At 38.0% G+C, this 27011-nt stretch overlaps 1 protein-coding gene across 1 annotated transcript in view; it reads right to left on the minus strand.

The window, feature by feature from the left end:
- HECW1 (HECT, C2 and WW domain containing E3 ubiquitin protein ligase 1) overlaps nt 1-27011 on the minus strand; it is a 675231-nt gene that overhangs the window by 285404 nt on the left and 362816 nt on the right. Inside the window, exons 10-11 of the mRNA XM_053662971.1 lie at nt 24932-25033; nt 4941-5091 (exon numbers count right to left, since the gene is read on the minus strand). Coding sequence (XP_053518946.1) covers nt 4941-5091; nt 24932-25033 — 253 coding nt within the window. The remainder of the gene's footprint in view (nt 1-4940; nt 5092-24931; nt 25034-27011) is intronic.

The raw sequence follows: 27011 nt of genomic DNA on the forward strand, positions 1-27011 counted from the left end.
ACTGAAACCAGCAGAACAGAGAGATTAGAGAGAGGTGCAACAAGAGGTGTTCAGGACTCCAGCCAGCCTTAGCTCTTATGCAGAGCTGCCATCAACACCAAGCATGAAAGAGCTACCCTTTTTATACAGATTGACCCCTCACAGAAAATGGACAACTAATTAACTAGAAACTATACATAATTGTAAATAACTTGGGACAGATCAAGACCAGTGGTGGGGAAGCACTCCCACCATCTACTTTGAAGATTGAACAGCACTACCCCGGAGTGACCCAGAGATTCCACCTTCAAGAACACACTAGAAATCCATTCTGTAAGCAGGTGGAGGTGGCACTAGAAGTGATCCTGGACATTAGATGAGCCACTTCTAGGCCTTCTGTCGATGGAAAACAGGCAGGGCAGAACTGTGAGGAACAGCCAGGCCTGAAGCAGACACCCACAGTCTGTGGATCACTTCTAGTCTCAAACAGGATGCCTAAGGCTAGATGGGAAGACTATCTTACATGACCAGGGTGGATCCAGAAAGAGAAGAGAGTAGCAAACACTAGACTCTGCTGACATATATTTCACCATGGCCTTATTTATTATTTTCATTTTTGTTCTCCTGCCATAAGAACCAGCAATTCCATTTCTGAGTATTCATACAAAGAAATCCAAAATACTAATTTGGAAGAATATATGCACTACATTCATTGCAGCATTATTTACAATAGCCAAGATTTGGAAGCAACCAAAGTGTCTCTTAGTGGGTGAGTCGATATACCCACTATGGAAACCTTACACAATAGAATACTATTTGGTAATAAAAGAGGAAACTTTTACCCATTGCAACAACATGGGTGGATCTGACGAACATTATGCTCATTGAAAAAGGCCAGTCAGTGAAAGACAAGTATCATACAATTTCACTCATATGTGGAATCTAATAAACAATCTGAAATAACCTGTAAAATAGAGACAGACTCATAGGCTGACAGCTCTGGAGGTGGGTGTGAGGTGGAAGAATGGGCACAAAATAAAAAACAAAGAGGGAAAAAGAAGTCATGGACAAGGATAACAGTGTGGTGATTGCAGGGGTGGAGCAAGGGCAGTGGGTGGAGTAAGTAAGGGTTTGGGGGAATAAATGGTGATTGAGAAAAATAGCTGTTTAGTTTCTTTTTAAAAAGCAATAAAACATCCATTTCAACAGCACAATAATTTTATGCAAATAACTAAACAATCCAACTTTAATTATTTAAAATAATACATATTTATATTTTCTGATTGCTCAATGTGAAGGTAGAATTAGTTGATTCAAGATATTCTGACAGTGTAGGAATTTACTTAGGGCATGGTCTTATACAGAGCTCTGTTTAACCCTGGTGCCATATCAGGCACTGGAAGGAGTTATACAGAAGAATAATGTAAAAGGTAAGGACTGTTACAGAGGCAGGCATGATCAATCATCATTTGTAGAGGAGGTGGCCACAGGCTCTGTGTGAAGGGTTCTGGAAAGTTTCCAAGGACAACATGACATTTGGATTTGGTCTTTGCAGGAGATATGTACCAGGTAAAAGTAAAAGGCAGGCAATGAAGGACTTTCCTATAGTGGGAGCATGTGGCAAAGCCTTCTTTATATGCTGTATGTGAGTGTGAGGTGTGGCTGAGTTTGAATGTGGTGACCACACACTGCTTTTGTGCACTCAATATTTCTCAAAGTGCATCTTCTTGAAAAAATACATTTGATTTTCAGTCACCCTGTCAGGAGTCAAAGGAAACTCCTTACAACACTGAGAAATCTGTTTTGCTGTGAGACAGTGATCACTGTAAATTTTTCTTGATAACTGACTGTTGTTTAAAAAAAAGTGACCCTTCTGTGTGATCACATCTGCAAATTTTAAAACACTGGCAGTATACTTTCTGTGACTGCCTTTATAACACAAAATTACTAAAAAATTTTAAACGCTTGAAAGCAACAGGTTATGATAAGTATTAAAGGTGGAGGCAGCACATATAACTTTTTTCTTAGTAAAGTATGGCTGCTTCTCACCTTGGTCATCTCCACTTGAGGGCACAGAACTTTACACACCAAAGCCTGCAAAATTTCTCTAGGGGCCTGGTTTATAATTAATTTGGCCTAATTGTTATATTATAACACCTGAAAACTATAGGTCAAGGTGATTATTTCTAATTCTGATTTATTGTTTTGTGTAAGTATTCAAACTACACCTCTTGTAGATATAGCCTGATATGCTCTCCCTATTTCTTTTTTTATGTTGTTCGAGTACAGTTGTCCCCATTTTCCTAACACTGCTCTCCTCCACTGCACCAAACCCACCTCCCACTCTCAAGTCTACTCCCCTTTGACTTTGTCCATGAGTCCTATATATATGTTCCTTCCTTTGACCTTTCCCCTTCTTTACACCTTATGCCCCTCCCACCCCCCCTTTGGTCAATGTCTGTTTGTTCTTTATTTCCATTTCTCTGGTTCTATTTTGCTCACTTCTTTGTTTTGTTGATTAGTTTGCACTTATAGATGAGTTCATATGGCATTTGTCTTTCACCCCCTGACTTATTTCACATAGCATATTCTCTTCAGTTCCATCCATGCTACTGCTCCTTTCTTCTTTCTGCTGCATAGTATTCCATTGGGTAAATATACCACAGTTTTTTGACCCACTCACTTACCAATAGGCACTTAGGTTGCTTCCAGCACTTGGCTATTGTAAATTGTGCTGCTATGAACATTGAGCTGCATAGGTTCTTTCGAATTAATGTTTTAGTATTCTTAGGGTATAATCCCAGCAGTGGAATTGCTGGGTCAAAGGCAATTCCACTGTTAGCTTCTTGAGGAAATTCCATACTGTTTTCCACAGTGGCTTCACCAGTTTGCTTTTCCACCAACAGTGCACTAGGGTTCCCTTTTCTCCACAACATCACCAGCACTTGTTATTTGTTGATTTGTTTGATGGCCATTCTGATCAATGTGAAGTGGTGTCTCATTGTGGTTTTAATTTGAATCTTTCTGATGGCTAGTGATGCTGAGCCTCCTTTCATATGTCTCTGGGCCCTCTATATGTCCTCCTTGGAGAGTGTTTGTTCAGGTCCTTTGACAATCCAATTAAAAAATTCTCTCCCTATTTTTTAGACTAATAAACAACTTTAGCTTATCTGTTCTGGCAAGGCACACTTAAAGGCTATGTCTGCTTATGGGTCCTCAACAAGGTCTCTATGTAAAATGAGCTTGCTGTGTCCTCTACTTTTTAGTTACAGTTTTTTTGCAAACACCAAGAATGAACTCTCCCATGGACTTCTGATGCATCATATCTAATAAAACTGGGCTATCAAAAGTTGCCCCATGTAATACCTTCTCTTGTGGAAATGACTATAAAGAAATATGTTGCCAATGAAAATTCTTTTTTTTTTCAAAGATTTTATTTATCTTTAGAGGGGAAGGGGGGAAGGAGAGAGAGAGAGAAACATCAATGTATGGTCAATGTATGGTTGCCTTTCGTGCGTCCCCCGCTGGGAACTGGCCTGCAGGGAACCGGCCTGCAACCCAGGCATGTGTCCTGACTGGGAATCGAACCTCAATTGTGTGGTTTGCAGGCCCGCGCTTAATCCACTGAGCTACACCAGCCAGGGCTTGAAAATTCTTTCATAATTCTCATTAATGACTTAAATACTAACTAGTGATGGGGAGCAATGTAAAGCAAATGTCTTCCAAATGCTCAAGCAATAGAATAACCCTGGAGAATTTAACTTACAGCATGCTTCTCTGCGTAGAATGGTAATAAGGGTTTAATTTTTTATCTCTGTGTATTTTTAATAGGACTAATTGTCCACTTTTTATGGACAATTAAATTAATTTTCAAAGAACATTTTATATCAATAGGGTGTTCACCCAAACCCAGTTCTTTACTCTTATTAATCCTTCACAACCTTTTCTTTATTTCATACTAACAAGATGACATGTGGGTATAATTGAAGTTGAGCCTCCATTTTGTTTTCTTGGTTACTAAAATTATCCCAAAGCCACCATCTTGGCCTTAAAGAAGAAAAATGTCTCACATGATGCTCATAATAGGTTAATTTTGATTGCAGGTTATAAACAAAAATGATATATTTAAAAGTTCATTACTAAGAGTCTAGTTTTTAAACAAAATAATTCTAAAATGTTTTTAAACTACATTTTCTAAGATGAAATCTTTTTAAGAAGTAGTATTTCTGAATATATAGCAATTATGAGACCAGAGTATATATGAATACACTGATATAAGAGATGGTTTCTCTCAGGGAAGTGTTTAGAATTCTATGAAACTTATCCTTGGAATTTTTACAACTGTTGAAATTCCAGAACTTTTTGAGAATCTTAGAACAGATATGGATCAGTCTGAAAGAAAAAGAAGTGCCTCCATGGATACTTTCGCATACAGTTTCTGAAGGGTACATGTAAAACTGACACCCTCAGTGAAAATATCTAGGGTGAGGTCAGGCAGGGAGGCTCCATGCTAAGCATCTTGATTAAGAACACCTGTTTTCGAGGAACAACTAGGAAAGACACAGGGACGAGAACTAAGGGGGGTGGAAATGGGAGGGAGGTGGGGAGCAAGGTGTGGGGGAGGCTGGGATGGGAAAAATAGACAAAAAACTGTGCTTGAAAAATAACTAAATAAAAATTTTTAAAAAAAGATAAAAAAAAAGAACACCTGTTTTCAAGATTGGGCCATCAAGATGTTTAGAGGATTCCCTACATTTAAATGACTCTTGGGTTTTCTCATCTCCTGCCACCAAGTTACAAATATAGCTTTTTAAGTATCTACTATAAATGGATTTCTTAAGATAAAAAAATCTCTGACCTCCTTATGTAATGAACAGAAAAGCATAGCATGGGATTTTTCTTTAGCTATCATTCTCCTTTCAGTCTGGCCTATAGGGGCTTTCTGCATGCTGATCACCAACCGCTTGTTGAGTTGCTCCATCTGCTGAATGGACCCTGATCTCTGCATCCCGTCATGGATGGCTGCTGCTGTTGGACGCTGCCAGGTAGTTGTGCGGTTCACATGATCCACATAAAAGACCCGTCCATGGCTGTCAATGCGAGCTTCCCAGTCTAGCATGTAATAGAAAGGCAAAAATAAGTAAATAAATAAGTGACAAACTGTTGATTCATGTGAAACAGATACCACCTCCAGGTCTTCCACAGGTAGAACTCACTATTGGCTATTTGATGAAGGTAAACACTGACCCAGAACCTGCTATGACTTCTGAGGCATGGATCTGGAATTAACATTCCAGAAAAGAACATACTAGTTGCATATTCTCTACTGGGCCACTTTTATTATTTTTTAAAAGATTTAATTAATTTACTTATTCTAGAGACAGAGGAAGGGAAGAAGAGAGAGAGAGCCTCTCACACATCCCAAACAGGGGAACTGGCCCACAACCCAGGCATGTGCCCTGACTAGAAATTGAACTGGTGACCTTTTGGTTCACATGCCAGCACTCAACTCACTGACCCACACCAGCCAGGACTCTGCTGAGCCATTTTAAACAGTAATTATAGTACTTCACATGCAATCTATGTCAAGTTCCAGTAATTTCAAAAGACAACAACTAATGTTTATTTTATTTCTTTCTTTAAAATTTTTCATCCTGTCAATCTTCTTGGCCACTTATATGGCAGCTGAAAGATTATAGTTCTAACCATTTTAACTACAGCTCTAAAATACTACACATGCAACTTTAGATGCTCTCCATCTAATATTTAGCAACTTTTATTGATTGCTATTCATTTTGACAGGGATTTGATACCTAGGGTTTCAAACCATTCTTTTGATAGCATGTAATTTCATAGTGTATATTCAAACCACTGTGGCTGCCAAATATCTCTTGACCAAAACCAAACCAAACCAAATCAATAACAACTATTAAAAAGCATCAAGCTTCTTATTTATTTATTTTCTTTTAAATTATTTTTCAGCTATAGTATTCTGTCTTTTATTCCCATCCCAGCCCACCTCCCCGTGCCCCCACCTCCCTCCCCTTTCCACCCCTCTTAGTAGTTGTCCATGTGTCCTTCATGCTAGTTCCTGAAAATCCTTCCTTTTTTTCCCCTGAAATTCCCTTCCCTCTCCCCTCTGGTCTCTGTCCCCTTGTTCTCTATTTCAGTGTCATTGTTTTTATTTTGCTTGCTTATTTGTTTTGTCGTTTAGCTTCCTGTTAAAGGTGAGATCATATGGTATTTGGCTTTCAACATCTGGCTTATTTCACTCAGCATAATGCTTTCCAGTTCCATCCATGCCGTTGCAAAGGGTAGGAGCTCCTTCCTTCTTTCTGATGCATAGAATTCCATTGTGTATATGTACAATAATTTTTTGATCCATTCATTTACTGGTGGGTACCTAGGTTGCCTCCAGCTCTTGGCTATTATAAATTGTGCTGCTATGAACATTGGGGTGCACAGGTTCTTTTGGATTGGTATTTTAGGGTTCTTAGGATATAGTCCCTGCAATGGAATTGCTGGGTCATAAGGCAGGTCAATTTTTATTTTTCTGAGAAAATTCCATACTGTTTTCCATAATGGTTGTTCCAGTCTGCATTCCCACCAACAGTGAACTAGGAACCCCTTTTCCCCACACCCTCTCCAACATTTGTTATTTGTTACTTTGTTTATGATAGCCACTCTGACTGGTGTAAGGAAGTATCTCATTGTGGTTTTAATTTGCATCTCTCTGATAGCTAGAGATATTGAGTATTTTTTCATGTGTCTCTGGATCTCTTCATGTATGTCCTCCTTGGAGAAGTGTCTGTTCAAGTCCTTTTCCCATTTTTTAATTGGGTTATTTGTCTTAAAGTGCAGTTGTGTAAGTTCTTTGTATATTTTGGAGAATTAAACCCTGGTCTGAGGTATCATTGTCAATTATGTTTTCCCATACAGATGGTTGTCTTTTTAATTTAATATTACTGTCTCTTTTTTTATTTTTTCTTTATTTATTTATCTTTAGAGGGGAAGGAGATAGGGAGAGAAACATCAATGTACGGTTGCCTCTAGTGTGTCCCCTGCTGGGAACTGGCCTGCAGGGAAGTGGCTGGCAACCCAGGAATGTGCCCTGACTGGGAATTGAACCTCATTCCTCTGGTTTACAGGCCTGCACTTCAGCCATGCAAAAGCCTTTTATTTTGATGAGATCCCATTTGTTTATTCTTTCCTTTATGTCCCTTGCTCTAGGGGACATATCAGTAAAAATGTTGCTGCGTGAAACATCTGAGATTTTCTTGCCAATGTTCTCCTCTAGGACTTTGATGGTGCCATGGCTTATATTTAAGTCTTTTATCCACCTTGAATTTATTTTGGTGTATGGTGTAAGTTGGTGCTCCAGTTTCATTTTTTTGCACGTAGCTGTCCAGTTCTCCCAACACCATTTGCTAAAGAGGCTATTTTTACTCTATTTTATGTTACTGTCCCCTTTGTCGAATATTAATTGACTGTAGAGAGTTGGGTTGATTTCTGGGCTCTCTGTTCTCTTCCATTGGTCTATGTGCCTATTTTTATGCCAGTACCAGGCTGTTTTGATTACAGTGGCCTTGTAACACAGTTTGATATCAGGTATTGTGATCCCTCCTACTTTGTTCTTCTTTATCAAAAGAGCAGCTGCTATTCAGGCTCCTTTATGGTTTGATATAAATTTTTGAAGTGTTTGTTCTATGTCTGTGAAATATGCCATTGGTACTTTAATAGGTATTGCACTGAATCTGTATATTGCTTTGGGTAGTATGGACATTTTGATGATGTTAATTCTTCCAATCCATGAACACCGAATACGTTTCCATTTGTTTCTGTCTTCTTTGATTTCTTTCTTCAGTGTTGTGTAGTTTTCTGAATACAGGTCTTTTTCCTCCTTAGTTAGGGTTATTCCCAAATATTTTATTTTTGTTTTTGCTATATCAAATGGGATTTTTTTAATTTCTTCTTCTGCTGATTTATTGTTAGTATATAAAAATGCCTTTGATTTCTAGATACTGACTTTGTAACCTGCTGTTTTACCAATTTCATTTATTAGTTCAAGGAGTTTTTGAGTAGAGTCTATAGGATTTTCCACATATACTATCATGTCATCTGCAAACAATGACAGTTTTGTTTCCTACTTTCCAATGTGGATGCCATTTATTTCCTTTTCTTTTCTGATAGCTGTGGCTAAAACTTCCAATACTATATGGAATAGAAGTGGTGAAAGTGGACAACCTTGTCTTGTCCCTGATCTTAATGGAAAAGATTTTAGTTTTTGCCCATTGAGTATGATGTTGGCTGTAGGTCTCTCTCGTATGTGGCCTTTATTATATTGAGGAATGCTCCCTCTATCACCACTTTGCTGAGAATTTTTATCATAAATGGGTGTTGTACCTTATCAAAAGCTTTTTCTGTGTCTATTGATAAGATCATGTGGTTTTTGTCTTTGCTTTTGTGTATGTGATGTATTACATTTACCGATTTGCAAATATTAACCATCCCTGCATTCCTGGAATGAATCCCACTTGGTCATAGTGTATAATCTTTTGGATATATTGTTGGATGCAATTTGCCAATATTATGTTGAGGATTTTAGCATCTGTGTTCATTAGTGATATTGGCCTGAAATTTCCTTTCTTTCTTGTGTCTTTATCTGGTTTTGGAATTAGGATGATGCTGGCTTCATGAAAGGTGTTTGGGAGTTTTCCATCCTTTTGGATTTTTTGGAATAGTCTGTGAAGAATAGGGGTTAGCTCTTCCTTAAATGCTTTGTAAAATTCTCCTGTGAAACCATCTGGTCCAGGGCTTTTGTGTGATGGGAGTTATTTGATTACTGCTTCAATTTCATCTTCTGTTATTTGTCTTTTCAGATTTTCTGCTTCTTTTTAATTGAGGTTTGGAAGATTATATTTTTTTTTAGAAATTTATCCATTTCCCCTAGGTTTTCAAATTTCTTGGCATACAGCTCTTCATAATCATTTCTTACAATCCTTTCTATTTCTGTGATATCAGTTGTAATCTCTCCTCTTTCATTTCTGACTGTGTTTATTTGTGTCCACTCTCTTTTTTTTTTTGATGAGCCTTCTTAAAGACTTGTCTATTTTGTTTATCTTTTCAAAGAATCAACTCCTGGATTCATTGATCCTTAGAATTGTGCTTTCAGTCTCTATGTCATTTAGTTCTGCTCTGATCTTGGTTATTTCCTTCCTTCTACTTGCTTTGGGGTGTTTTTGTTGTTGTTCCTTGAGTTCTTGCAGGCGTAGGGTAAGGTTGTTTGTCTGAAATGTTTCTATCTTCTTTAGGTAGGCCTGTATTGCTATAAACTTTCCCCTCAGAACTGCCTTTGCTGTGTCCCATAAGTTTTGGGTTGTCGTGAGATTGTTTTTATTTATTTCCAGAAACTTTTTGATTTCATCCCTGATTTCATTCAGTTGTTTCATTATCATTGTTTAATAGCACACCATTCAGTCTCCATGATTTTGGGTGCTTTGGGTATTTTCCTTTGGGGTTGGTTTCCAATTTCAGTCCCTTGTGGTCAGAGAAGATGTTTGGTATGATTTCAATTTTCTTGAATATGTTGATGCTCATTTTGTGTCCTATCACGTGATCTATCTTTGAAAATGTTCCATGTGCCTTTGAAAAGAATGTGTATTTAGCTTCTTTGGGATGAAGGGTTCTATATCTATCAGTTAAGTCCATTTCCTCTAGGGTGTTGTTTAATGCCACAATATCTTTGTTGATATTTTGTTTGGAAGATCTGTCCATTTTTGATAGTGGGGTGTTAAAATCCCCTACTATAATTGTGTTGCTGTCAATATCTTTCCTGAAGTCCTCTAAGAGTTTCTTGATGTATTTGGGTGCCCCTATGTTTGGTGCATATATATTTACGATGTTAATGTCTTCTTGGTGGATTATTCCCTTGAGGATTATGAAGTGACCTTCTGGGTCTCTCTTTATGGCCCTTTTTTTAAAGTCTATTTTGTCTGATATGAGAATTGCTACCCCAGCTTTTTTTTCTTGTCCGTTTACTTGGAAAACTTGTTTCCAGCCTTTCACTTTTAGTCTGTGATGGTCTTTTGTCCTGAGGTGGGTCTCTTGTAGGCAGCATATGTGTGGGTCATGCTTTCTTATCCATTCAGCTATTCTATGTCTTTTGATTGGAGCATTTAATCCTTTTATGTTCAAGGTTATTATTAAGTGCCATTTTTGTACCTGTGTTCCTCTCTGTCTCTCTCTTTTCCTTCATTTCCTTAAAGCAGTCCTTTTAGTATTTCTTGTAGGGCTGGTTGGTGGAGGCATATTCTTTTAGACTTCTTTTGTCTTGGTAGCTCTTTATTTGGCCTTCTATTTTGATTGAGAGCCTTGCTGGGTAAAGCAGCTTTGTTTGTAGGCCTCTGGTTCTCATTACTTGGAACAGTTCTTGCCATTCTCTTCTTGCTTGGAGTGTTTCTATAGACAAGTCAGTAGCTAACCTTATTGGGGTTCCCTTGTATGTTACTTCTTTTTTCTCTCTCTCTGACTTTAAGATTCTCTTTTTGTCTTGGAATTTTGCCATTTTAATGATGATGTGTCTTGAAGTGGGCCTCTATGGGTTCCTCTTGATTGGGACTCTCTGTGATTCCTGGATTTATATGGCTTTTTCTCTTATCAAATTAGGGAAATTTTCTCTTATTACTCCTTCAAATACGTTTTCTATCCCTTGTTCTTCTTCTTCTCCTTCTGGTGTTCCTATTATTAGATAGGAACACCTATTATTAGATCTTGTTTCATCAACTCTACTCTTAATACTTTCTACTGTGTTCTTCAATTCAGAAATTGTATTCTTCATTTCCTCTTGTTCCTTGCTAATAGTTTCCATTTCCTTTTTCATGTTGATGTACTCTGTGATGAGATTGTTGTAGTTCCCCGGTAGTTTAGGTAGCTCATTGTGGGCTCTTTGAACTTCCTGATAACCAGTGCTTTGAATTCACTATCTGATAGTGGACTTGCCTCTATTTCATCTCACATTCTTTCTAAGGGTTCCTCCTTTTCTTTAATTTGGGGATTGCTTCTTTGTCTTCCCATTGTTTGTGAGACTCTTCTTGTTAGCCTCAGCTTCTTAGATTGATCTGTTCTGACTCCCTGGGTTTATGGTGTGAAATTCTGTGGTGCAGTCTCTTTCAGTTATCCTGTCATTCTCCCTTTCCACCTACTCAAATATTCAGCAACTTGTGGCTTCTCTCCTACAGGAAAGTGAAATTTGTCTCTCTGACTCTACTGTTGGGAAGTCTCTTCTATGGATCCAGCTCTGGTCTTTTCATATTTTCAAGTTGTTTGTGTCTCATCTGGTTCCTCCATGACCGTCGAGATTTCTGGTCCCTTATTTTCATATATGCTGAGCGACTGCTGGCTGCCTGGCTTCTTCTCCGTTGATCAGACAGGATTCTCTCCCTTGTGTACAAGGAACTGGAATCTTCTCCATCCTATTCCATCGCCCTCTTGAAAGGTATCTCTGGCATCAAGCTTTTAAGTACCTCTTTGTTGATAACCATCCCAAACCATAGAGGGAACCCCAGATAAGGATAATTTCCTTTACTTCTCAAAGTTAAACAACAACCCAACTCTAAAAGGTAGAATTATAGTTACTACATAATGCATGTAGGTGTTTGGTAGGGTAGTGTGGATGAAAAATTGTTCAAAACTGAAAGAACTGGCAGTAATATTTAAATACCTTAGGTTAACATTGAAAATAAGTATCTGTTGTACCAAAATAGGGAAAGCTTTTAGAGTCCACATGTAAGGATGTGACAGAAAATTATGCTGAAAAATTAAAGAAGAAAAAGAAAAAAATTAATGCAAATGAAGGAAAACCATTCAGCCTTTTACATGAGAAGAACTATAGATTTGGGGAGTAGATAAAATATTAATTAACAAACATTATTCAGGTAATGACACAATAATACTTATTTTTTAAATGGAAAACTTGACACAGTTAGTATATTTATTACTATGGCTTATATCTGACGTTTAACTGAAGAATTACAAAAAATGCCCCTCTCCCCCCAAAAAACACAAAATACCAGAAAACACCAAATTTAACATAAGACAAATTGAAGAAAAATATAGTAAGATTGTACAAATAAATTCCAGGGGATTTTGATTAAAATTAACTTCTAGATTTTCCACTTACCAACTATTAGTTTAGTATGTTAATAAGCAATTAAGCTTGAACCAAAATATCTGAAATTTCAGTGATTCCCAGATGAGTAACAGTTTGACCCCTTTTCCTCTTGAATTCAACATGACTATTAATCATTGAAGAATATTGTGTACCCTGGATGGTGTAGCTCAGTGGATGGAGTGCCTGCATGTAAACCAAAGGGTGGCCAGTTCGATTACCTCAAACTGGGCATATGCCTGGGTTGCCGGCCAGGTCCCCCATAGGGGTATGTGAGAGGCAACAACACACTGATGTTTGTTTCCCACTCTTTCTCTCTTCCTTACCCTTTGTCTAAAATAAATAAATATAATCTTTTAAAAAAGTATTGTGTTATTCAATTCAATTGAATAAACTTCACTACGAACTAGAAATTATGTCTGGTCCTGAGGGCACTCTAACTGAGCACACATCCCTGCCCTCCAGGCACTCACAGTAAAGAAAGGATTACTTCAGAGACAAAATTCTAGTCTCATAAATTCTCTAAGAGAAAAAAAGAGAATGATGCAACAATAATAACTTCTCTCTGAATGTTTCAATATTTCCAAATCACTAATAAAAAAGGATAAAAGCGCCTGGCTGGTATAGCTCAGTGGATTGAGTGCGGGTCTGAGCCAGAGTATTGAGGTTCAATTCCCAGTCAGGGCACATGCCTGGGTTGCAGGCCAGTTCCCAGCAGGGGACACATGAGAGGCAACCATACATTGATATTTCTCTCCTTCCCTCCTTCCCTTCCCCTCTAAAGATAAATAAATAAATAAATAAATAAATTTTAAAAAAGGATAAAAGCCAGGCATATCTGTCACTATATTATATATGTTGAATGCATACTTTTATAAATATATAAAAAAGTAATAGTTAAGTAGAATTAGACATTATAAGCATGCATTATAGGTGACTTGTTAAGAATTAACTTTCACTTATTTTAAAAATCATACCATGTAAAGAAAAGACTTTGCAAATGGAACTTCAGGCCTCAGCATGCCTGAGGTCTTGGCACTGTGTTTCCTAAACAGCCCATGAAAATGATACCTTAATGAGGCTAGGACAAGTTAGAATAATTTATTTCCATCGATTCATTTGTAACTGAAGGACCTACTATATACTCAATTATATATTTTCCATGAAATCGAAGAACAATATAGAGTGTAATAAAGTATCATCTTTAGTTATGATACTAATACAAGTAAAACTATATATTTTTGTATTTTAATAACTTTAATACCATGTTTGTAGTCTCAACTATTAAACTTCAATTGCACATTCAATTGCCTTTTTGACATCACTGCCTGAATGACATCTTAAATATAATATGATCAAAACCAATCTTGAGAGCTTTCCCACCCAATCCTACTCTATCTGCAACCTTTCGTTCCTATCTCAATTTAAAACAACTCTATCTTTCCAGGTAAAAATTCTTGAAAACAGTCTTGACTTCTGTCTTTCTCCCACATGTCACATCTAATTGGTCAGCAAACTTACCCATAAAATACATATTCAGAATCTGACCACAGCTCACTACATCCATGGCACCCCTGTGGCCCAACCCACCCTTATTTTTTACCTAGGTCACTGCAATAACTTTTTTTTAAAATATAAATTTTATTTAGTTACTTTTCAAGTACATTTTTTTAATCTATTTCTCCCATCCCACCCCACCCCCCCGCCCGGCCTCCTCCCTCTCTCCCATTCCCCTCGCCCAGTCCTCATCTCTGTGTCTTTCATACTTGTTCCTCAAAATCCCTCCCCATTTTTCCCCTTAAGTTCCCTTCCCTCTCCCCTCTGGTTGCTGCCCACTTGTTCTCTATTTCAGCGTCTTTGTTTTTATTCTGTTTGCTTGTTTGTTTTATTCTTTAGCTTCCTGTCAAAGGTGAGATCATATGGTATTTGTCCTTCAATGCCTGGCCTATTTCACTCAGCATAATGCTTTCCAGTTCCATCCATGTTGTTGCAAAAGGTAGTAGCTCCTTCTTTCTCTCTGCTGCATAGAATTCCATGGTGTATATGTACCACAATTTTTGGATCCATTCATTTACTGATGGGCACCTAGGTTGCTTCCAACTCTTGGCTATTGTAAATTGTGCTGCTATGAACATTGTGGTGCATAATTTCTTTGAAATTGATGTTTTAGGATTCTTGGGGTATAATCCTAGCAGTGGAATTGCTGGGTCAAAAGGCAGGTCAATTTTTATTTTTCTGAGAAAATTCCATACTGTTTTCCATAATGGTTGTACCAGTCTGCAATCCCACCAACAGTGAACTAAGGTCCCCTTTTCCCCACACCCTCTCCAACATTTGTTGTTTGTTGCTTTGTCTATTATAGCCATCCTGACTGGTGTAAAGTGGTATCTCATTGTGGTTTTAATTTGCATCTCTCTGATAGCTAACGATATTGAGCATCTCTTCATGTGTCTCTGGATATTCTGTATTTCCTCTTTAGAGAAGTGTCTGTTGAAGTCCTTTTCCCATTTTTTAATTGGGTTGGGTGTCTTCTTAGAGTGAAGTCGTGTAAGTTCTTTGTGTGTTTTGGAGATTAAACCTTTGTCTGAGGTATCACTGGCAAATATGTTTTCCCATACAGTTGGTTGTCTTTTTAATTTAATACTGTTTTCTTTAGCCATGCAGAAGCTTTTTATTTTGATGAGATCCCATTTGTTTATTCTTTCCTTTATATTCCTTGCTCTAGGGGACATATCAGTAAAAATGTTGCTGCGTGGAATATCTGAGATTTTCTTGCCAATGTTCTCCTCTAGGACTTTAATGGTGTCACGGCTTATATTTAAGTCTTTTATCCACCTTGAATTTACTTTGGTGTATGGTGTAAGTTGGTGCTCAAGTTTCATTTTTTTGCACATAGCTGTCCAGTTTTCCCAACACCATTTGCTGAAGAGGCTATCTTTACTCCATTTTATGTTACTGCCCCCTTTGTCGAATATTAATTGACTGTAGAGAGTTGGGTTGATTTCTGGGCTCTCTGTTCTCCTCCATTGGTCTATGTGCCTGTTTTTATGCCAGTACCAGGCTGTTTTGATTACAGTGGCTTTGTAATACAGTTTGATATCAGGTGTTGTGATTCCTCCTACTTTGTTCTTCTTTCTCAAAAGAGCAGCTGCTATTCAGGCTCCTTTATGATTCCATATAAATTTTTGAAGTGTTTGTTCTATGTCTGTGAAATACGCCATTGGTACTTTAATAGGTATTGCATTGAATCTGTATATTGCTTTGGGTAGTATGGACATTCTGATGATGTTAATTCTTCCAATCCATGAACATGGTATATGTTTCCATTTGTTTGTGTCTTCCCTGATTTCTTTCTTCAGTGCTGTGTAGTTTTCTGCATACAGGTCTTTTACCTCTTTGGTTAGGTTTATTCCCAGATATTTTATTTTTCTTTTTGCTATATCGAATGGGATTTTTTCCTTGATTTCTGCTTCTGCTGATTCATTGTTTGTATACAAAAATGCCTTTGATTTCTGGATATTGACTCTGTAACCAGCTGTTTTGCCAAACTCATTAATTAGTTTGAGCAGTTTTTGGGTAGAGTCTATAGGATTTTCCATGTACACTATCATGTCATCTGCAAAGAGTGACAGTTTTGTTTCCTCCTTTCCTATTTGGATGCCTTTTATTTCCTTTTCCTGCCTGATCGCTGTGGCCAAAACTTCTAATACTATATTGAATAGAAGTGGTGAAAGTGGACATCCTTGTCTTGTTCCTGATCTTAGTGGAAAAGCTTTTAGTTTTTGTCCCTTGAGTATGATATTGGCTGTAGGTCTCTCATAAATGGCTTTTATTATATTGAGGAATGTTCCCTCTATTCCCATTTTGCTGAGTGTTTTTATCATAAATGGGTGTTGTACCTTATCGAAAGCTTTTTCTGCATCTATTGATATGATCATGTGGTTTTTGTCTTTGCTTTTGTTTATGTGATGAATTACATTTAGTGTTTTGCGAATGTTGAACCATCCTTGCAATAACTTTTGATGGGTCTCATGTTTCTATCTTTCCTTCTCAGAATTTAATTCCAACTCAGTAACCACGGAAAGCCTTTTAAAACCTTAAACAATGCTACTTCTTTGCTCAAAATACCAGGATGTTCCCTTTTCACCCATAGTAAAAGCCAAATCCCTTAAGGGGTCTAAAAGGCCCTATAATTCATGGGTGTCCAACCTTTGGGCATCTCTGGGTCACACTGGAAGAAGAAGACTTGTCTTGGGTCACACACTAAATATATTGTGACACGTAATCACAAAAAATTCATAGTGTTTTAAGTAAATTTATGATTTTGTGTTGGTCTTCACTTATAGCCATTCTGGGCCACCTGCAGCCTGCAGGTAATGGATTGGACACCCCTGCATGTGATCTGGGTCCCAATAGTTCCTCAATGGCATCATGTACTACAAAGACACTTGTCTCTTTACTATTTCTTTTTTTTTAAATTTTATTTAGTTATTTTTCAACTACAGTTTTTGGTCTATTTTTCCCATCCCAGCCTCCCCTGCCCCTTGCTCCCCACCTCCCTCCCATTTCCACCCCCCTTAGTTCTTGTCCCTGTGTCCTTCCTATTTGTTCCACCAAATCCCTCCCCCATTTTCCCCTTAACTTCCCTTCCTTCTCCCCTCTGGTCACTATCCCCTTGTTCTCTATTTCAGTGTCTTTGGTTTTTTTTTTTTTCTGCTTGCTTGTTTCTTTTGTTGTTTAGCTTCCTGTTAAAGGTGAGATCATATGGTATTTGTCTTTCAGCACCTGGCCTATTTCACTCAGCATAATGCTTTCCAGTTCCATCCATGTTGTTGCAAATGGTAGTAGCTCCTTCTTTCTCTCTGCAGCATAGAATTCCATTGTGTATATGTACCACAATTTCTTGATCCATTCATTTACTGATGGGCACCTAGGTTGCTTCCAACTCTTGGCTATTGTAAATTGTGCTGCTATGAACATTGTGGTGCATAGGTTCTTTGATATTGATGTTTTAGGATTCTTAGGATATAATCCCAGCAGTGGAATTGCTGGGTCAAAAGGCAGGTCGATTTTTATTTTTCTGAGAAAATTCCATACTGTTTTCCATAATGGTTGTACCAGTCTGCACTCCCACCAACAGTGAACTAAGGACCCCTTTTCCCCACAACCCCTCCAACATTTGTTGTTTGTTGCTTTGTTTATGATAGCCATCCTGACTGGTGTAAAGTGGTATCTCATTGTGGTTTTAATTTGCATCTCTCTGATAGCTAACGATATTGAGCATCTCTTCATGTGTCTCTGAATGTTCTGTATGTCCTCCTTGGAGAAGTGTTTGCTCAAGTCCTTTTCCCATTTTCTAATTGGGTTGGGTGTCTTCTTAGAGTGGAGTCGTGTTAAGTTCTTTGTATATTTTGGAGATTAAACCTTTGTCTGAGGTATCATTGGCAAATATGTTTTCCCATACAGTTGGTTGTCTTGCTAATTTAATACTATTTTCTTTAGCCATGCAGAAGCTTTTTATTTTGATGAGATCACATTTGTTTATTCTTTCCTTTATATTCCTTATTCTAGGGGACATATCAGTAAAGAAGTTGCTGCGTGAAATATCTGAGATTATCTTGCCAATGTTCTCCTCTAGGACTTTAATGGTGTTATGACTTACATTTAAGTCTTTTATCCACCTTGAATTTATTTTGGTGTATGGTGTAAGTCTGTGCTCAAGTTTCATTCTTTTGCATGTAGCTGTCCAGTTCTCCCAACACCATTTGCTAAAGAGGCTATTTTTACTCCATTTTATGTTACTGTCCCCTTTGTCGAATATTAATTGACTGTAGAGAGTTGGGTTGATTTCTGGGCTCTCTGTTCTCTTCCATTGGTCTATGTGCCTATTTTTATGCCAGTACCAGGCTGTTTTGATTACAGTGGCCTTGTAACACAGTTTGATATCAGGTATTGTGATCCCTCCTACTTTGTTCTTCTTTCTCAAAAGAGCAGTTGCTATTCAGGCTCCTTTATGGTTTGATATAAATTTTTGAAGTGTTTGTTCTATGTCTGTGAAATATGCCATTGGTACTTTAATAGGTATTGCACTGAATCTGTATATTGCTTTGGGTAGTATGGACATTTTGATGATGTTAATTCTTCCAATCCATGAACAAGGTATATGTTTCCATTTGTTTGTGTCTTCCTTGATTTCATTCTTCAGGGTGTGTAGTTTTCTGCATACAGGTTTTTTACCTCCTTGGTTAGGTTTATTCCCAGATATTTTATTTTTCTTTTTGCTATATCAAATGGGATTTTCCCCTTGATTTCTGCTTCTGCTGATACACTGTTGGTATACAAAAGTGCCTTTGATTTCTGGATATTGACTTTGTAACCAGCTGTTTTGCCAAACTCATTAATTAGTTTGAGCAGTTTTTGGGTAGAGTCTATAGGATTTTCCTTCTACACTATCATGTCATCTGCAAACAGTGACAGTTTTGCTTCCTCCTTTCCTATTTGGATGCCTTTTATTTCCTTTTCTTGCCTGATTGCTGTGGCTAAAACTTCCAATACTATATTGAATAGAAGTGGTGAAAGTGGACAACCTTGTCTTGTTCCTGATCTTAGTGGAAAAGCTTTTAGTTTTTTCCCATTGAGTATGATATTGGCTGGAGGTCTCTCATATATGACCTTTATTCTTTTAAGAAATGCTCCCTGTATTCCCACTTTGCTGAGTGTTTTTATCATAAATGCGTGTTGTCCCTTATCGAAAGCTTTTCCCGCATCTATTGATATGATCATGTAATTTTTGTCTTTGCTTTTGTGTATGTGATATATTACATTTACTGATTTGCGAATATTGAACCATCCTTGCATTCCTGGGATGAATCCTACTTGATCATGGTGTATGATCTTTTTGATGTATTGTTGGATGCGATTTGCCAATATTTTGTTGAGGGTTTTAGCATCTATGTTCATCAGCGATATTGGCCTGAAGTTTTCTTTCTTTGTTGTGTCTCTATCTGGTTTTGGAATTAGGATGATACTGGCTTCATAAAAAGAATTTGGGAGTTTTCCATCCTTCTGAATTTTTTGAAATAGTCTGTGGAGAATAGGGGTTAGCTCTCCCTTAAATGGTTTGTAGAATTCTCCTGTGAAACCATCTGGTCTGGGGCTTTTGTGTGATGGGAGTTTTTTGATTACTACTTCAATTTCTTTTGCTGTTATTGGTGTATTTAGATTTTCTGCTTCTTTTTCACTGAGTTTTGGAAGATTGTATTTTTCTAGAAATGTGTCCATTTCCCCTAGGTTTTCAAATTTCTTGGCATACAGTTCTCACAGTAATTTCTTACAGTCTCTTCTATTTCTGTGGTATCAGTTGTAATCTCTCCTTTTTCATATCTGATTGTGTTTATTTGTGTCCTCTCTCTTCTTTTCTTGATGAGTCTACTTAAAGGCTTGTCTATTTTCTTTATCTTCTCAAAGAACCAACTGCTTGATTCATTGATCCTTAAAATTTTGCTTTTAGTTTCTATGTCATTTAATTCTGCTCTAATCTTGCTTATTTCCTTTCTTCTGCTTGCTCTGGGCTGTCTTTGTTGTTGTTCCTTGAGTTCTTGCAGGCGTAGGGTTAGGTTGTTTGTTTGAAATGTTTCTATTTTCTTTAGGTAGGCCAGTATTGCTATAAACTTCCCTCTCAGGACTGCCTTTGCTGTGCCCCATAAGTTTTGGGTTGTTGTGAGATCATTTTCATTTGTTTCCAGAAATGTTTTGATTTCTTCCCTAATTCCATTCTTGACCCATTCGTTGTTTAATAGCATACCATTCAGTCTCCATATTTTTGGGTGCTTTGGGTCTTTTTCTTAGGGGTTGGTTTCTAAATTCAGTCCCTTGTGGTCAGAGAAGATGCTTGGTATGATTTCAATTTTCTTGAATTTTTTGAGGCTCCTTTTGTGTCCTATCAAGTGGTCTATCTTTGAAAATGTTCCGTGTGCATTTGAAAAGAATGTGTATTTAGCTTCTTTGGGATGAAGGGCTCTATATATATCAGTTAAGTCCATTTCATCTAGGGTGTTGTTTAATGCCACAATATCTTTGTTGATATTTTGTTTGGAAGATCTGTCCATTTTTGATAGTGGGGTTTTCAAATCCCCTACTATAATTGTGTTGCTGTCAATATCTTTCTTGAAGTCCTCTAAGATTTTCTTGATATATTTGGGTGCCCCTATGTTTGGTGCATATATGTTTACAATGTTAATGTCTTCTTGGTGGATTCTTCCCTTTAATATAATGAAGTGAACTTCTGGGTCTCTCTTTATAGCCTTTTTTTTTAAGTCTATTTTGTCTGATATGAGAATTGCTACCCCAGCTTTTTTTTTCTTGTCCGTTTGCTTGGAAAACTTGTTTCCAGCCTTTCACTTTTAGTCTGTGATGGTCTTTTGTCCTGAGGTGTGTCTGTTGTAGGCAGCATATGTGTGGGTCATGCTTTGTTATCCATTGAGCTATTCTGTGTCTTTTGATTGGAGAATTTAATCCATTTACATTTAAGGTTATTATTGATAGGTACTTATTCATTGCCATTTTTGTACCTGTGTTCCTCTCTGTCTCCCTCTTATCCTTCCTTCCCTTAAAACAGTCCTTTCAGTATTTCTTGTAGAGCTGGTTTGGTGGAGGCATATTCTTTTAGGCTTCTTTTGTCTTGGAAGCTCTTTATTTGGCCATCTATCTTGATTGAGAGCCTTGCTGGGTAAAGTAGCCTTGGTTGTAGGCCTCTGGTTCTCATTACTTGGAATATTTCTTGCCATTCTCTTCTTGCTTGAAGTGTTTCCATTGAGAAGTCAGTAGCTTACCTTATTGGGGCTCCCTTGTATGTTATTTCTTTTTTCTCCCTTGCTGCCTTTAAGATTCTCTCTTTGTCTTGGAATTTTGCCATTTTGATGATGATGTGTGTGTAAGTGGGCCTCCTTGGGTTCCTCTTGGTTGGGACTCTCTGTGATTCCTGGATTTGTGAGACTTTTTCTCTTATCAAATTAGGAAAATTTTCTTTCAGTACTCGCTCAAATACATTTTCTATCCCTTGTTCTTCTTCTTCTCCTTCTGGTGTTCCTATTATTCTGATATTATTACGTTTCATATTGTCTTGCATTTCTCTTTATCCCTCTTCATTCTTTCGAGCCTCTTTTCATTTTCTTGCTCTTTCTGTGAGATGCTTTTTACCTTGTCCTCTAAGTCCCTAATCCTATCCTCAGCTTCATCTATCCTACTTTGGAAACTTTCTACTGTGTTCTTCAATTCAGAAATTGTATTCTTCATATCCTCTTGTCTCTTGCTGATAGTTTCCATTTCCTTTTTGATGTTGCTGTAGTTTGCAGAGAGATCATTATAGTTCCCCTGTAGTTTCTGGTAGTTCACTGTGAGCTCTTTGAACTTCGTAATAACCAGTGCTTTGAATTCACTGTCTGATAGTTGATCAGCGTCTATTTCATCTAACATTCTTTCTGAAGTTTCTGCTCTTTCTTTCATTTGGGGATTGTTTCTTTGTCTTCCCATTGTTTGAGACTCTTCTTGTTAGTCTCTGCTTCCAAAATTGATCTGTTCTGAAACCCTGGTTTATGGTGTAAACTTCTGTGGTATGATCTTTGTGCAGACTCCTTGAAGTTTCTTGATGTTCTTCATCTTCACCTACACTCACGCTGGTCCTCGTGCTGGTCCCTGCGTTGTTCGCCTACCACTGCTGAATGTCTCGGCTCTAGGAGCCGCCTCCTCAAGCACCCAGGCTCATTACTACAGCAGTGGCACAGAGGCTGGGAATGTCCCAGCTCCCGTATCTGGCTCTCTCTGCCGCGCAGGGCCGTCACAGGGGCTTGGAGTGTCCCAGTTTCCGTACCTGAGTCCCCGGCGTCTAGTCCTGTCTGTATGGCAGTGGCACAGAGGCTTAGAAAGTCCCAACTCCCGTACCTGATTCCCCAGTGTCCAGTCCCGTCGCTATGGCAGCAGCACAGGGGCTGAGACCGTCCAAGTTCCCGTAGAGGGCTCCTCTGCCACCCAGGGCTGTCTCAGGGGTTTGGAGTGTCCCGGCTTCCGTACCTGACTCCCCGGTGTCCAGTCCCGTTGCTATGGCAGCGGCACAGGATCTGAGAACATCCCAGCTCCCGTAGCTGGCTCCTCTGCTGTGTCACAGGGGTTTGGAGAGGCCCGGCTTCCGTACCGGACTCCCTGGCGTCCAGTCCCGTCAGTATGGCAGCGGCACAGGATCTGAGAACTTCCCGGCTCTGGTAGCTGGCTCCTCTGCTGCGTCACAGTGGTTTGGAGAGGCCCGGCTTCCATACCTGACTCCCCGGTGTCCAGTCCCGTCGCTATGGCAGTGGCACAGGATCTGAGCGCTTCCTGGCTCCCGTATCTGGCTCCTCAGGGTCCAGGCCTGTCTCTATGGCTACGTCACAGGTGCCTTTGGTGTCCCAGCTCCTGCAACTGACCCTTCCGTTGCCCAGGCCGGTAGCTATGGCGTGGGCACAAGGTTGTCCCCGCTCCGGTTCCTGATTCCTCGGTCTCCCAGGACCGTCACAGGGGCTTGGAGTGTCCGGCTTCCGTACCTGACTCCCCGGCTCCCAGGCCTGTTGCTCTGGCGGCAGCACAGGGGCCACGTGAGACCCAGCTCCAGTAGCTGACTCTGCCACTGTCTGGTGTTTCAGCGTCGGTCACAATCTCTGGTCTTTTAATTTCATAAATGCTGGGTAACCGATGGTTTATTATGCTGTTTCTCTATAGATCTGCCAGGATTTTCACCCATGAGTACAGGAGCTAGTATCAGCTCCATCTTACTCCGTCGCCATCTTCCCAGCATCCTCTTTACTATTTCTTAAACCGGCTAGGTGGGCTGTTTCTTTTTTTAGAAAATTCTTTCTCACCAATTCCTACAGGGGTAACTCTCTTGCCTCCTCTAAGTCTAGTGTCAAAGGTTGCATTCTCAATGAAGCTTACCTGACCACACTATTTAACATGGCAAACCAGCCAACAACACAAACTTCAGATGTCCTTACCTGCTCTGCTTTTGTTTTTGATAGCACTTATTACCATCTAACATGTTATGTTACATTCTCACATTTTTTTATTGTTTATTATATGTCTCTGCCAGACTGAATTGTAAATTCCATGAGGGAAGAGACCTTTGTTTTGTACCTCAGAGAAAGTAATAATTCCATAAATAGTTGTTGAATGAATAACTACTGGTAATGAAATCATCCATGTACTATTTGAGATTATCTGAGTAAATTTAGTTGTTAGGCTTCACTACAAACTTTTCTAATATGTTTCATTGTTACATGGACAGAAAATCAAAACTTATCTGGAGAATTTTGTTTTCATTATTTAAAGCTGTTTATATAACATAATTACTTAATTAGACTTATATATTCAATTTTTCATAATATCTGTATGTATAAGTAGTTATTACTTTTGCATAGATTGGAAGTCAATTCATGCACACATGCGTTGGCTAAGTTATTTGTTGTAGGAAAAGTATTCTTTTTCTTCAGAAAACATTATAGATATTTTTCAAATAAGTGTTAATTAGGAAGTATCTATAGTAGCATTAAATTTTACTATTCATTTGTGGAATACCCATAATCAATGTATAAATAAAGAACTCAGATGTCAAAAGTTAAAAAAATGTAATGTTTGGCTTGTCCCCCTACCCCCAAAATATGATGTTTTTTTTAATGTATACATGTTGAAATATATATATATACACACACACAAATTGAACATCTTTGTTGATTTTTCACTGAAAATTACAACTTACTGGAAGAAAATAGGCATAAGTAAAAATGATATTACATTAGAAAGAATAGATGAATTAAAAATAAGCATTTTTCCTTTTGAAAATTGTTACCACTTAATGTAAGCATAGGCTAAATATAAAGAAATATTGATTTTTAGCATCCTAAAAAGACCTTGCAGTTATGAAATTTATCAAATCTTAAAGGTTATCTTTGCTTCAAAAACAAGGCTAAACCAAAACAGAGATGTTACAGAAATCATGAACGTATGTGACGCTAAGTGGGGTGTCAGTTCCTTCTTATAAATTTATTATAATGGCATATTATAAGATTAAGAATAGAATGATATCTAGAACTATTTACTCCAAACTTGCATTTTAGTAAATGGAGATACTGAAGTTTTACTTAACAAATAAGAAAACTGAGTCTCTGAGAGAGTGAATGGTTTTCCCAGCTTCAAATGACTTAGTTGGATAATTATTACTTACATATTACAGTTACCAGGAGAAATGATAAAGATGATATTTTTCTTAAAAACCCTAAGAACTACAGAAGAAACTTGAGGCTGTCACCTATTGATACAAGTTATAGCAAGGAAAATGCAATTTCCTGGGTCCTGGTGGATTGAAATGTTTTATTATATGGAGATGCTTGTGACATAACAGGTCCCATTAAGAACAATAGGATTATCCAGTCTTGAATTCAAAGCTTTTAAATATAAAATAGTACAATTTGAAACTTAAGAGATATGTACAGTTTGCAAGGACCAGCCAGTCTTATAAAGAAATGTTCTCCCTTTCAAAAGTTGAGGAGCACTGAAAATGCTAGGTTATCTTTTCAAGATCACATGCTGAAACCATTAGTTAAAAAAATTCAAACAATTTGTATAGTAGGTGCTATACTGTTTTTTGATAACAGTGTAAAGTATTGAGTTGAGGAAGAGTTTGGATGTTTACATATGAGTTCATACTGACCTATTTAGAATTCATAGAAAGAGTTAAGACAGAGTTTAAAAACTAAAGCTTACTTGGTGGAAGAGGCTCATCAGTTGTTGGGTAGTGATGATGTTCAGGCCTCAAGGAAGGAAGCTGGCTTACCGGCTGGGAATTATGGAGTATAGCACATTCACCTAAGGACAAGATAGTCAAGACATTCAGATTCACTCATTGTTATGGTAGCATGTTCCAAAAAAGCATGATTTTAAAACAAACTACTATAGAAAAAAAAGCCCAAAAAAGAGGCAGTCTATTTTTTTATCAGTTTACTATATTCCCTGTTGTTCATGAGAGAGGGAACAGAGGTAATTACTTTTTTTAACCCCCCAAAAAAAGAGCCAAGCACTTCATGACTATATATCACAAAGACCAATACATAAGGTTAGGGTCTGAGTATGTAACCATCTGAATTATCTTGATGGAAAGGTAGCATCAGAAAGGGACACAGAGGAAAATTATCAGAGCCTGACTTTAGCCCAGAAAAGAGATAGGCCTGTTTGAGGAAAGTGTAGCATTTCTAAGGTCCCATGAAAGCTCAGTGTTCTTGTGCGAAATTATTGCTCCTTGTTTGAATGGGTTTTGTCAGAGGGCTGCCAAAACCCTCTGATGCTGTTTTTCATGTTTTGTTTTTGAAATGAACTCTACAATGGTGATTTTCCAAGATGGGGTTAAGGAATTAGTGTGTCAAGAAGGTGAATTCCTTTAGTATAGAAGCTAATGGCTTGGGTGGTGGAGCCAAGGAGCTATGGGATTTTGTGATTGTTCCAGATTATTTTGAGAAAGAATCAGACAAGCCAGAGTGCTCTAGAAAGAGGAAAGGACAAAAGACAATGAAAGTAGATACTAGTCAGGAAAACTGAGACAGGAAAAATTGAAACACTTGAAGAGGAATAGAAGGAAGAAGAACAATAAATTTTGGAAATAAACATAGCCTCTCAATGCATGCCCTGATTATTATTATAGGCATATCTAATAATATTGTCAGTCAGACTTATAATGAACTGAATGGTGTTCTAGAATGGTGTTCCTATTTTACAAAATCCTCAGGTCCTAGTAACGCTGTGTGTAGAGTGGCTATGTGGATGGGAGGCTGACAGCTATTGCAAAAGTAATTGTTCTTGACCATTGGATTGCTATGGGGACCCAGACCAGGACACAATTTCCATTCAGCTCCCCTCCCCCTACCTCACATGATCTTGGCTTTATTACAATAACCCTTTTTGGCCAGACACAAAGGTCAGGCCTTCTCCTTCTTCTGCCCTTAGTGGTTGATGCAAATAGCAAATGTTATGTTATTTCTTGGGTCAAAAAGGAGAGTAACTATAAAAAACAGCAGGTAAGATTTTTGTGGGATCTCAAAGTGCAAATATTTTCCAGAATGTCCATACATGGACAAAATGATTATTTCTTTTAATTCTATATTCAAAGAACTGATTAAAAATAAAATTATTAAGAAGGACATTAGAGGCCCTGGCTGGTGTAGCTCAGTGGATTGAGCACGGGCCTGCAAATCAAAGGATCATGGTTTGATTCCCAGTCAGGGCACATGCCTGGGTTGCAGGCTGATTCCCTGCAGGCCAGTTACCAGCAGGGTATGCACAAAAGGCAACCATACATTGATGTTTCTCTCCCTCTCTCCTTTTCTTCCCCTCTAAAGATAAATAAATAAAATCTTTTAAAAAAGGACATTACATAACTCTAATTTAGTAGTTTAATTCCTAGAACTAACAGGATAATAAAAATAGAGAAGTATACAAGAACACAGAGTCCTTTTAAATTTAAATATATTTCACATTTTTTTGCAAAAAGTCTGGTATATTACTCAACTCCTTGGAGTCTTCTGAAACTTTAAGGAAAGCCAAGGAAGGTGTCTCTCATGTCAGTTCACAGCTCCATGTGAACTGACTTTTATTTCTAAGATGGGCTCTTGTCTGTCTTTATATGTGCTTAATGTCAGAAAACTGAAATCAATGGCACGGTTGTTATGTCATCAGCTTCTGTGTTTTATTTAGTTTCTTGAAAATAAACAGCAAACTTACCTGTTGTAATTAATTCAGTCAACCAGGTTAATAACTCATCCAAGCTAGTGGTATTGTCACTTGCAGGTGTTAA

This window comes from Artibeus jamaicensis, unplaced genomic scaffold, assembly GCF_021234435.1.
Source record: "Artibeus jamaicensis isolate MK-2021 breed Jamaican fruit bat unplaced genomic scaffold, CSHL_Jam_final contig_311, whole genome shotgun sequence".
NCBI lineage: Eukaryota > Metazoa > Chordata > Mammalia > Chiroptera > Phyllostomidae > Artibeus > Artibeus jamaicensis.